A 12154-nucleotide genomic window follows, 5' to 3' on the forward strand; every position below is an offset into this window, starting at 1 on the left:
TGCCTTTTCCCCCATCTCCACGCTCCAAGGGCTGCCTCGGATGCTCTTGTCAGCCTGGGAATGCTGCTGGGCTTGTGGCTCTGCTGCGGGGCTCACACAGAAATTGTTGATGGAGCTTTTCCCACTGGGGCCAAAGCTCATAACACATTTCTGGTTGTTCCCCGTGGGATCAGCAGTGGGAAGCTTCACTCGTGTGCTGCAGGGCACTGGCATGGCTTGCGCTGGAGCCTGGAACCACAGCAGGGTGGGGAGGCACTGCCCAGAGCCAGCCAGCTTCTGATTCAGTGGGAGAAGTTGAATTTTTTAATGGTCTTTCCCTTCAAAGTGGCTGCTTGGCTCCAGCCTTGCTCCAGTGTGCAGTTCAGCTGAATTTGGGAGGGGTCAGGGCTGGGTTAACAGCACTGTCCATGTCTCCAGGAAAGGGCTGATCCCCCAGGACAAGTTTCCCAGCACTGGGGGAATACCAGCAGCTTCTCCTCCCAATTAGTTGAAGATGGGGGGAAAAGGGCTTTGTTATGAGTGCCTTGGAGTGCAAACTTTATCTCCTCCCCATTTCTAATCTCCTAATTAGACTGACCCAGGTGGAAGGGGCACTGTGCTGGGAGGCAGAGAGCAGCTTGTCAGGAGAGAAGGGAATTAACAACAGCCAGGGATAAAAGTGCTCTGCAGCACCAGCTGAAGGAGCCCCTAAATGAGCTCACAGTGCTGCTGGACTGGGGCTTCCTTCAGTCTGGGTCTCTATTTATATCATTGTTTGAACAAGTGGGTGTTTCTGAGATCCTGTGTAGGGCTGAAGGGAACTTTCAGTGCTGAACTGGATGGATCCTGCAGGAGCTGGGTGGGAATCTCACAAACCCCCCTGGTGTGTCTGCTCCCAGGGCTGACTAACACAGGGTCGTCTGCTGGCACAGAAGGAATGTGTTTGTGGGGTGGTGGAAGGATTTCTGCAAGAAGTGGTGACTTTGTCACATTTCTGAGAATGGTGTTGAGTTGAAGGGAGAGCAGGGACAGGGAACACCCCCAGCAGTGTGCTGTCATCTCTGGGGTTTATGACCAGGCCCAAGAGGTGTAACTGTGTGTTTCCATCTGTCAGGTCGTGTTGACAAGGAAGGGACTGAAGCTGATGAAAAGAAACCCAAGGTAAGCTAAAAACCAAAACCAGGGGTGACACCTGTCCGTGTTCCTGGCTCCTCTCCTGCCCTGCTGAAACCTTCCCATTATGTTCCATTTTCCCATTTGTTTTCAAGAGTGTTTTTATTTTTTTTTCCCTCCTCTGGGTTTGGATGGTGCAATCCATGGGTTCTTTGAGGGTGAGGAAATGGTCCAAATCTAAATCAAGCACGTGGCTCATGGGGTTGGGTGGGAGGCTGGAGAAAGCATTTTATCAGCCCAGGACTGAAAAGCAGCAGCTGACCTTGGGGCAGACTCAAAACTGCACTGGGGACAAGTGCAAAGAGCAAAACATGTGATTAAAACATTAAATTAAATAATCTAGGCCTTGCAGATCATAGAATATCCTGAGTTGGAAGGGATCCACAAGAATCATCAAATCCAGCTCCTGGCTTGCACAGGACACCCCCCAAAAAAGATGCTGGGTCGTGTTCTGGGTGAGGAACAGAGTTTAATAGTGGGTAAATCCCAGGAGCTAAACAATATCTGTTACACTGGCAGTTTGGAGGAGGTTTAGCTCAGCTGGCCATTTTCCTGGTTAGTGCCTGAGTGGGATAATGGACAAGCTGAGGGGAAATGCAGTGGGTGAAGAGCTAAAAGTGAGGAATAGAATTATTTTCTAACACTGAAATTGGTTATTTCTCTACGTACAGCCCTGGCAGTCCCTACCTCACACCCTGCATTGCACCTTCTAATCCTATTTACTGTCTCTGATCCCATTTTATTTCCCTCCCATGCTGATTTCCTTTTGTTTTTGTTCCCACCTTATTTCATTTCCACGCCCAAGAAATCCTCACCTTGCCCTGCCAAACCCCCTGGCTCCGTGCCCCCCCCGGGGCACGCAGCCCCCTGCAGCCCTGCCAGTGCCTCCAAACGAGCCTGTCCTGCCACCCCCCGGCCTGCCAGCTCAGGAGTGCAGGAAACAGCAGCCAAGGTAAGGGACTGGGCTGGGAGAGAGGCCAGGGCAGCACCTGGAGGCGTTCCTGGTGTTCCTGGCTGCTGCAGGTCCTGCCCTGTCCCTGGAGAGAGGGATGTGCTCCCTGCCCTGGTGATGCCAGGCTTGGTTCTGGGGGGCACCCAGCACAAAGGGCTCCTTGCTGCAGCTGTGACCCCCTCGTGCCCTTTCCTTGTTTGGCAGCTCAGTGTGTGTCTCACGGGGCAGTTTGAGCCGTGCCAGGGCTGCAGCCGTGGCAGCACAGCCGTGGCTGAGCCTGCAGGGGGAACAGAACCTCGGAGCTTTTTCCCTTGGTGGCATTCAGGCCCACGGTGAGGGAGAGCACAGGGAGCGCAGGTCACACGGAACCACAAAATCCTGGCATGGTTTGGGTCAGAAACGAGCTTAAAGTGCCACCCCTGCCATGGCAAGGTCACCTCCCAGTGTCCCAGGCTGCTCCAAGCCCTGCCCAGCCTGGCCTTGGGCACTGCCAGGGATCCTTCTCTGTGCCAGTCACAGGTGTTGTATTTTTACATACATACATTACATTACATGCATGACATACATGAATACAGAATTTATCTCCTGTACAAAATTTTGGCAGAGCAGGGGAAGCCCAAGGATGAAATGCAGAGAGCTGAGGTGTGGCTGAGCCAGGCATGAGGGTGCGGGGCATGGCGTGGCTGAAGCCAAGGGCTCTCCTGGGACAGGTCACAGCCTTTCCTGTGCCCTGCCTGTGGAGGTGGGACACGGGGTGTGAACAGGCACATTCCAGGTGGGGGGAATCCCAGGGAAAAGTGGGAGGGTCTTACTGCTCTGAGTGAGGGGTGGCAGCCTGTCCCTAACTCTGAGGGGGGGCAGGCTGTCCCTGACTCTGAGTGAGGGGGGGCAGCCTGTCCCTGACTCTGAGGGAGGGGTGGCAGCCTGTCCCTGACTCTGAGGGAGGGGTGGCAGCCTGTCCCTGACTCTGAGGGAGGGGTGGCAGCCTGTCCCTGACTCTGAGGGAGGGGTGGCAGCCTGTCCCTGACTCTGAGGGAGGGGTGGCAGCCTGTCCCTGACTCTGAGGGAGGGGTGGCAGCCTGTCCCTGACTCTGAGGGAGGGGTGGCAGCCTGTCCCTGACTCTGAGGGAGGGGTGGCAGCCTGTCCCTGACTGAGGGATGGGTGACAGCCTGTCCCTAAGTCTGAGGGGTGACAGGCTGTCCCTGACTCTGAGGGGTGTCAGCCTGTCCCTGGCTCTGAGTGAGGGGTGGCAGCCTGTCCCTGACTGAGGAAGGGGTGACAGCCTGTCCCTAACTCTGAGGGGTGACAGGCTGTCCCTGACGTGCTCTGAGGGGTGGCAGCCTGTCCCTGACTCTGAGGGGTGGCAGCCCGTCCCTGACTGAGGGAGGGGTGGCAGCCTGTCCCTGGCTCTGAGGGAAGGGTGGCAGCCTGTCCCTGGCTCTGAGGGAAGGGTGGCAGCCTGTCCCTAAGTCTAAGGGAGGGGTGGCAGCCTGTCCCTGACATCCCTGTGTGTCCCCAGGGCCCCGAGGCGAGGGGTGGCTCCAAGACGGGCGCGGCGCGCGCGGGGCAGGCGCAGAGGAACTCCACCAACGCCACCCGCATCCCTGCCAAGACCCCCACGACCCCCAAGACCCCTCCCAGCTCCGGTAGGTGACGGTGGCAGCGTGTGCTGGTGGCTGGGTGGTGCTGCTGGGGATAGTGACCAAGCCCAGCCCTGTCCTGGCACCCGTTCCCCCTGAGCCCAGCCCTTCCAGGTGCTGCTCGTGCAGTCTCCAGTGTGTAGCAGAGGCCAGTTCCTTTATCCTGTGGGATTTCCTCAAATTTGGAAGATTTAGGCAGCTCCATTTTTTTTTAATCCATCTGCTCGTTTTCTCTCTGGTGATATTCACAAAGAGCAGGGGCAAGAGGATCAATTCTTCGATTGCAGGAATGGAGATTAGCCCATTATGCTCAGAGAAGAAAACCCCAGAAAGCATCAGGCATTGTGAATTTCCATTAAAATGGTGCATTTCACTGGATGTATACATATATTTCATACTTAACCAGAGCTGCATAAAACCTTAAATCAATTAATTTTCCAGCTTTATTATGTTTAAGCATCTTTCTCATTCACTAAACAGGCAGAAAGGAGCAGAAAAAGCCACCTCCTGCAGCAGCAAAGACTGAGAAAGGTGATGTTTAAGGGTCTTCTTTTCTTCTTTCATTTCCTTTTCAAAGTGGGGACAGTGCTAAGCTGCTCAGCGATCAGCCTTAGTTAATTACAGGAAATAATTTTATGAAAGTGCTTCCAAATTCCAAATAGAAAAGTGGTTCTGAGTGTCTTTTGTCCGTAATTCATCACGCCACGCTCGGGTGGGGAGTCTTACTGACCATCCAGCCAGTGGAGACCATCTTCCTTCTGGGATATTAGGAAACCGCCTTTAAATCACAAGTTTTTCCTTCAAAATGGAGTAGAAGAAAGCGCGGCCACCGCCCTTCCCCCTGCACTGGGCTGTCGGGTGGGCTCTGGGACGAGGCAGAGCAGCCCCCACGGGCAGCGGGGGGGTGCTGCTGACCCGGGGCTGTCCTGTGTGCAAACTGCAGGTGAGCAGCCCAAGTCCGGAGACAGAAGCGGTTACAGCAGCCCCGGCTCCCCCGGGACTCCGGGCAGCCGTTCCCGCACCCCCTCTCTGCCCACCCCACCAGCCAGGGAGCCCAAGAAGGTGGCAGTGGTTCGCACCCCCCCGAAATCTCCCGCCTCCGCCAAGACCCGCGTGCAGCCGGCGGCCGCGCCCATGCCCGACCTGAAGAACGTCAAATCCAAAATCGGCTCCACCGACAACCTGAAGCACCAGCCCGGAGGTGGCAAGGTAAACGCGGGCTCTGCGTCCCCTCCAGCGGGCTGCCAGGGGCTCCCTGCGGCGGGGCAGCGCTCCAGCCTGGCTCCGCGAGGTTCTGGCTCGGATGCTTGGCCTGGAATTCCCAGCCTGGCTTAGTGCAGCTCAGCTGTCTCGTGGAGAGCTCCTGGCCAGGGTCTCATGTGGGATTGACACTCCCTGGTGGTGCCCAGGTTGTGAGCTGCAGTCCTGAGGGGTGGCAGGGGCAGGGCTGTGTTTCTGAATCCCACCCTGTGCCCTGTGCAGTCCTTCCAGTCCTCTCTCCTCCTTCTGAGGGTCTCAGGCTCGGACCCCACATCTTCCAGACACTGGGATTTTGGATCCAGCTCTGTTGGCGAGGTTTTGGGTTGTGTTGTGCCACCAGGTGCTGTCTGGCTACACAGTGCAGGGTGGCACGGCCAGAACTGGTGGCACTTCTATCCCTTCAAACACTTTGCACTCCCAGAAAAGTTCTTTCACCAGCAGAGTGACCTCTGGGCTCCAGGTGCTTGGGAATGAGAGTCTTGGGTTAAATTTTGCAAGCCTGGCAGGGGACACTGCCTGTCCTGGGGATGGCACTGCCTGTCCTGGGGGTGACTCTGCCTGTCCTGGGGGTGGCACTGCCTGTCTTGGGGGTTGGCACTGCCTGTCTTGGGGGTGGCACTGCCTGTCCTGGGGGTGGCACTGCCTGTCCTGGGGGTGGCACTGCCTGGCTGCAGACCTTGCAGAGCAATAACAAACGTTCCCTGAGTGCTGTGCATGACATTTTGTGTGAGCAGGTGCCTCGGTGGCTCTGAATGTTCCCCTTTGGCGTGGGGGGAGGCTTTGAGCTGGCTCCTCTGCATCCTGTGAAACGGCAGCCTGCCTCTCCGTGGCCTTTCCAGGCATTTTCCACCGTGGCTGGCGATTCACTGGCTTTGTGCCACCATCCAGGGGGGCTCTGGAGCCTGGGCAGGGCTCTTGGTCATGAGACAGCAGCACATGAGCACAGTGTCCTTTTTAGGGGGGCTCAGCCCTCCTGCCCACTTAGCACAAGACATGGGTTTTTCTTCCCACCCCCACAAACCCTGTTCTACAGGGATTTTAGAAGGAACCCTTGTTTACTGGAAAATAGTTAAATTATTTGCTTTTTTTTTTTTTTTTTTTTTTTTTTAAATCCAGCTTTTACAAGTTGTTTTTTCCCCTCTCTGCTTCTCTGTTTGTTGTTGTTGCTGAAAAAGTAAGAACAGCTGAATTTGGGACAGTTCCTTGCTCTTTGCAGGGGAGAATGGCTGGATGCTCTGCTGGGGATTCTGCTCCCAGCAGAATGGTTGCAGCTGGAGCAGAAGGGGCTGATCCCAGACATTTGATTTTAGGCTGCTCAGAAATGGGTTTGGAGCCTGCTCTCAGTGCAGATTGCAGACCCCCAGCCTGGGCAAGCCAGGGAGCAGGGGGCACACGCCAGGAGCAGCCAGGCCACGGCTCTGCCTGTGCTCCTGCATGGTCTGAGCACCTCTGCTGTGGCTGCATCACCCAGGGTTGCTCTGGCACAGCCTGGAATGGCACAGCTGGGTCCTGATCTGTGGCATGGCTTGATGTCAGCTCCGAAAATCCTGCTGGAGGCACAGGCCAGCCTTGGTGCTTCTGGTGCTGCAGAGCCAGGGCACTGCAGGGAGCTCTCCTGGCAGAGCTGGAGTGCTGGCACGGAGCACTCAGCTCTGGGGATGGTGCCACCAGGAGTGTCTGTGCCCGGGGAGGTGACACTCCTGGGGGCTCTCGTGGTCCCTGTCACAGGCTCAGACCTGTGGGCTCTCACCTGTGTTGGCACTGTGGGGGTTGTAAAGGCACTCCAGGGTGTGTGGGGAAGGAGCAGGGATTGTCTTCACCCTGGGGTTTTCTGGGAGAGCTGCTCGGGTGCCTGAGGTGGCTCCAGGGCAGCTCCCTCCACAGCCAGGGGGGAAACAGCCCTGAGTGGAAGCAGCTTTATGAGCAGAGGTCAGCGTGCAGGGAGGGCTTTGGGGCTGCAGGCTGTGGCTGGCAGTGGCTCCCATGTGGCCCCAGCCCTTCCCAGCCCCACTCCCAACCAACAGGGGCTCCTTAGGAATGTGCCACAGCACTGGGATGGGGCTGCATCCCTGGGATTGGGCTGCATCCCTGGGACTGGGGCTGCATCCCTGGGATTGGGCTGCATCCCTGGGATTAGGCTGCATCCCTGGCCTGGAGCTGCATCCCTGGGGTGATGCTGCATCCCTGGGGTGGTGCTGCATCCCTGGGATGGGGCTGCATCCCTGGGATTTGGCTGCATCCTTGGGATTGGGCTGCATCCCTGGGGTGGTGCTGCATCCCTGGCCTGGAGCTGCATCTCTGTCCTGGGGCTGCATCCCTGGGATGGGGCTGCATCCCTGGCAGTGTTTTCTTTCTCTTGGCAGCTGTGGAGGGAGCGTGGGCCCTGTGCAGAGCAGAGCTGGGTGTCCTCTCCCAGTGCTGGACACACAGCTCCTGCTGCCCAGCCTGGCCAGTGGCACTGTTTGCCCAAGGTGTGCCTGGCCCAGAAGGGGACTGCCAGGGAGCTGGAGCTGGGCAGGCATTTTTCTCTCAGCTCCATCCCTCCTCATTCCACTGGCTCTGCAGGAGCTGAGTCTCCGAGCCCTGGTGGGGGTCTCTGAGCCCTGGTGGGGTCTCTGAGCCCTGGTGGGGGTCTCTGAGCCCTGGTGGGGTCTCTGAGCCCTGGTGGGGGTCTCTGAGCCCTGGTGGGGGTCTCTGAGCCCTGGTGGAGCCTCAGCCCTGCCTCCCAGTGGGTTTGCTGTGCTGCCCAGTGAGTTCCCTGTTCTGTTCCGTGGAAGGATCCAGGCTGAGCTGGCTTTTTGGCTGGTGTTTGTGGCCTGGGACCCAGGGCTGCAGCACTCCCCAGGCCTCTCCAGTCTCGAGCTAGAACCTGCCCACCTCCACCTTCCCTTTCCTGCCCAGGAACAGACAAATCTGTGCAGCAAGCCAGAGATTTTCCTTTTTGCTGCTAGCACTGGAAGGCAGGTTCCTGGTTTTAGGGCTGTAACACATGGTCAAGCTGCAGATGGTCATGTTGTTTCTCACGCTCTTTTCTGGCTACCAAAGGTGCAGATAATTAATAAGAAGCTGGACTTTAGCAGCGTTCAATCCAAGTGTGGCTCAAAGGATAATATCAAACACATCCCGGGCGGAGGCAGTGTGAGTACCTTCACACTTTCAATGCTCTATCTTAGTTCTGATAATAAGTGGCATGTTGTGTACACTGACTGCCAATGCTATCTGCAGCGACCCTGCCATCAGATAGCTATTGGTGACGTGCAATGACTCTTTTCTGGCTACCAAAGGTGCAGATAATTAATAAGAAGCTGGACTTTAGCAGCGTTCAATCCAAGTGTGGCTCAAAGGATAATATCAAACACATCCCGGGCGGAGGCAGTGTGAGTACCTTCACACTTTGAATGCACTGTAATAATCCTGATTTTAGTGGCATGTTGTTACACTAATCACCAATGCTATCTGCAGCCACGCTGCTGTCACATAGCCATTGGGGACGTGCTGTCATTTAACCCCCTTAACCCAAAAATGATCCCTTAACGAGTCCTGGACATGCCAGCCATGGACAGAACTAACTGCCCCGTGTCCAAACCACATCTGTAACCAAACCTCCCAGTAACTCCAGGGCTCTGCACTGCCTGGAAGGCTGAAAGCCTCCTGGGCTGTGGGATGGGGCCCCTGGCACAGGGTGATGCAGGAGATGGGTAGGTTTATGAGCAGACCCAGTCCTCATTGCTCAATGTGCTGCTAAATTGGACATCATCCTGCCCAACATGTGAACGTGCCCGTTCCCATCAGGCAAGTATGATCCATGCAAATATTAAGTTTCTCCTTGCTAATGAATGTGTCCAGCAGCGCCCACGGGGGCTGAGCCTGAAGTATTGTTGAGCTAATTGATTTGAACACTGGCATTTCCAGCTGTTCCCACATAAATACCAGACTCAGCTTTCAGTTACCGTGCCAGAAACCTGGAGAAACTCCACAGAGGTTGGTGGATTTACAGCTGGAGGCAGTTTGGGTCCAGGAAAGATGCTGGGCCGAGGAAGGCACATCCCTGGGACCCCAGACAGTGTCACTGGGGCTTGTGGGGTGCTCTGAGATGTTCCCCATGGATTTTCCTTGATCTCTGTGGACGCCCTCCCTGAGAAGCTGAGCCTTGCACAAGGCTTGGTGGGTGAACACGGGGACACAGCTGGCTCTGCAGCCTCTGGCTTCAGTTTGGTGTCAGCCTGCAGTCACTCACAGGCCAGAGGAGCTGCTCTGCAGAGCTCAGACCCTGTGAAGCAGTTCCATGGCTGCTCCTGTTCCTCACTCCAGGGTCCTGCTCTGCCTGGGCTGCCCAGGAGCTGGTGCTGGCCACAAATCCCCTGTGCTGTGGCTGGTGATGAGCTGGTCCCTTCCTCCACAGAGCTCACCCCGTGGGCTTTGCAGATGCACTGGCTTAAGAATTACCTGAATTTTCACCTGGGGGTTGTGATCCCTCCCCAGGCCCTGCCAGCACTGGAAACCCCATGGGCTCTGCCTGGCTGCAGCAGCTCTGGGGCTGGGCTGGGCCTGGGGCTCCCTTGGGAGGGGGCAACAAGAGATCCCAGGGCTCCAGTGGCCTTTGGGACCCAAGCCCCATGGCAGCAGCACCCCCTGCCCACCATCCCTGCTTGCAGAGGGGTTGGTGCCTGGATTTTGGAGCCTGTGGATGCTCTGAGCAGGGGTGCCTTAGGCAGGAGTTGGCCTTGGCACTGCTGATGCTGAGGGGTGGGATCCCCAGGTCTCTGGCACTGCTTCCCTAGGCAAACAACTCTGTTCCCCTTCTCCTTTCTTGCTGAAATGGGGAGGATCCTCCTCTGCTCCCCAGCAGGATGGGAAGGGATGACAGAGTCACAAAAGGGACTGGGAATGAGAGCAGAAAGTTCCAATTGCTGTCTGCTTGTTGTGGAAACGAGAGGACTCAGGTCTCAGTGGTGCCTGAATTGCTGGGAGACCCTTTGGGGTCACAGCTGGGATTAGAAAGGCACCAGCTGCCCTTTTTGGGTCTGTTTCCTGCTTTCCAACCAAATCCAGCTCCTCTCCTGCCCAGGTGCATTAAAGATGTGACTTTTCCCTACGCTGTCTCCACGTCTGTGTCCACGGTGTGCCCCCAGACCCTGAGGGGTTGCTTTTCTCCTTTTCTCCCTCTCTGTCTCCTGTCAAACGTGCCTCTTGGTCTGTGTGAGCAGCAGAGACAAGGCAGGTCAGCAGGGCTCTGTGCCTGGGGCTGTTCCTCCTTTTCCTGGCTCCGGGGTGGGGTGAGGGTTTGTCTCTCAGGGCTGTGACAATCTCTGAGCACGTTGGGGCCAAGCTGAGGACTGAAGGATGCACTGGGGCTTTTGGGTGAGCCCCGGGTGCTGAGGTGGGGAGCAGAGGCTGCAGTGGATCCTTGGTGCTGCTCTGGGGCTGCTGGGAGGAGTCAGCTCCTCTGCACAGCTCCCTTGCTGCTGCCACATCCTTCTGGGGCTGCTGAGAGCATCACACCTGCAGCGGTGCCTGGGGAGACACGGAGAGCAGCAGATGCTCCCCAGGAAAAGTCCAGGCTGTCCCAGAGCCAGCCTGGAGGTCTGGATGATGCCATTTGTCCTGCACAGCCCCCCTAACCCAGCCCAGCTGAGCCCCTGTGGTCGCTGGGATCCCAGAGCAGGCTCCAGGGTATCCCGTGGGGTTCTGGGGATGTTTTGTGCCCCTTGTCTCCTGCTCCTGCCGTGGCTGCCGTGTGTGTGCCTGCTGCCAGGCTCCTCCCTGCTGTGTGCTGCTGCCCAGCCCTGCTGTCCCTGTGTGTCCTGTGTCCCCGGTGTCCGTGCCACGAGGCCACCGGCCCCACGGGGACAGGGGGGGATCCCTGGGATTGCTGGAGCCCACCTTCAGAGACATCGTGGGCAAAGCACATCAAAACAGGGCTTAAATGTCACAAAATGCTGTTGTGGTTCAGTACTTTATAATTGCCATTTTAATTTCTATGATGTGAACGCCAGATATTTAGATTTTGCTTTGCTTTTTTATTTATTTATTTATTTTTTATTTTTAACCCTTATTTCCGTTACAGCATTTTTCAGAAATGCATATTTTGGTCACTCTTTTGAAAGTTCTGTGCACATTGATCATTTCTGTTCTTTCAGTTTTTGTGGACATAAGCTTTATGTTTTACACCAGAAAAGGTATTTATTTTTTACGTTTTCTCTCTGGTATATCTCCTCCTTTTGGATGATGTGTATGCAAATCTTAAATTAATTACCACTCCACTTTCTCTCTCACTCGAGCACTTTAAAATTGCCTCTACTCCCCGCTCTGTGGAGAGGTGATCTCGTGCATGCTGACATGTTAAGAGGCTCCTGCACACGGGCATTAATGATCTCCCATTTCTGATGGCAGTTTCTTTGGTGTCATTAATCCTCCTGGGCTCGGAGCTGTCCTTTCCCTCCAGCCCAGCCCAGGTGCTGCTGTGTGTTGTGCTCCCCCTCCCCAGCTGCCCCTGCTGGCCTCCAGCTCATCCCCCTCTCCTCTCTCCTACGGGCAGGTGCAAATCGTTTACAAGCCAGTCGACCTGAGCCATGTGACATCCAAATGTGGTTCCCTGGGCAACATCCATCACAAACCAGGTACCCCCCAGGCCCAGGGGGTGTGGAGGGGGGCAGGGGGTGAGGGGAGGCAGTGGCTGGAGCAGCCCAGGGAGCCCTGCAGCGCTGGCTGCTGTTCCCAGCTCCTGAGCCTCCTCTCGCTCTTCTCCCGCAGGTGGTGGCCAGGTGGAGGTGAAATCTGAGAAACTGGACTTCAAAGATAAGGTGCAGTCGAAAATCGGGTCCCTAGATAACATCAGCCACGTCCCTGGAGGAGGCAATAAAAAGGTAAAGGGGCCTGGGGACGGGCGGGTGCTGCTGTGGGGACAGGGGACAGAGAGGTGGCACCGCTGCCAGGATGTCTCTGTCCCTCCTGGCCTGTGGCCCTCTGAGTGAGCACGAGCCATGACAGCCTCTGCTGTGGTTTCCTGCTCTTCCTGCTGCCTCTGCTGAAGTTTTTCGTGTCTCAAGCTCTTCCCACAAAGTGTCACCATCAGCAGGTGCCAGGCTGTGACACCGAGCTGGCAGCTGGGGAATGCAGAGGTGTTGGATCCCCAGTGAAAGTGGAGCA

General features: G+C 56.4%; 1 protein-coding gene across 16 annotated transcripts in view; it reads left to right on the plus strand.

Moving 5' to 3' along the window:
- Nucleotides 1–12154, plus strand: part of MAPT (microtubule associated protein tau) — a 46151-nt gene that overhangs the window by 29503 nt on the left and 4494 nt on the right. For 5 of the 16 annotated variants that reach the window (XM_041426515.1, XM_041426522.1, XM_041426513.1 and 2 more), the window contains 9 exons: nt 1094–1140; nt 1958–2104; nt 3625–3751; nt 4226–4276; nt 4689–4954; nt 8051–8143; nt 8290–8382; nt 11544–11625; nt 11759–11871. In XM_041426515.1, the coding sequence (XP_041282449.1) occupies nt 1094–1140; nt 1958–2104; nt 3625–3751; nt 4226–4276; nt 4689–4954; nt 8051–8143; nt 8290–8382; nt 11544–11625; nt 11759–11871 (1019 nt within the window). The remainder of the gene's footprint in view (nt 1–1093; nt 1141–1957; nt 2105–3624; nt 3752–4225; nt 4277–4688; nt 4955–8050; nt 8144–8289; nt 8383–11543; nt 11626–11758; nt 11872–12154) is intronic. The other 11 variants (XM_041426521.1, XM_041426527.1, XM_041426524.1 and 8 more) reach the window with 9 other exon arrangements.

Source organism: Onychostruthus taczanowskii, unplaced genomic scaffold (genome assembly GCF_017590055.1).
Source record: "Onychostruthus taczanowskii isolate IOZ18803 unplaced genomic scaffold, ASM1759005v1 scaffold91, whole genome shotgun sequence".
In the NCBI taxonomy this organism is placed as follows: domain Eukaryota; kingdom Metazoa; phylum Chordata; class Aves; order Passeriformes; family Passeridae; genus Onychostruthus; species Onychostruthus taczanowskii.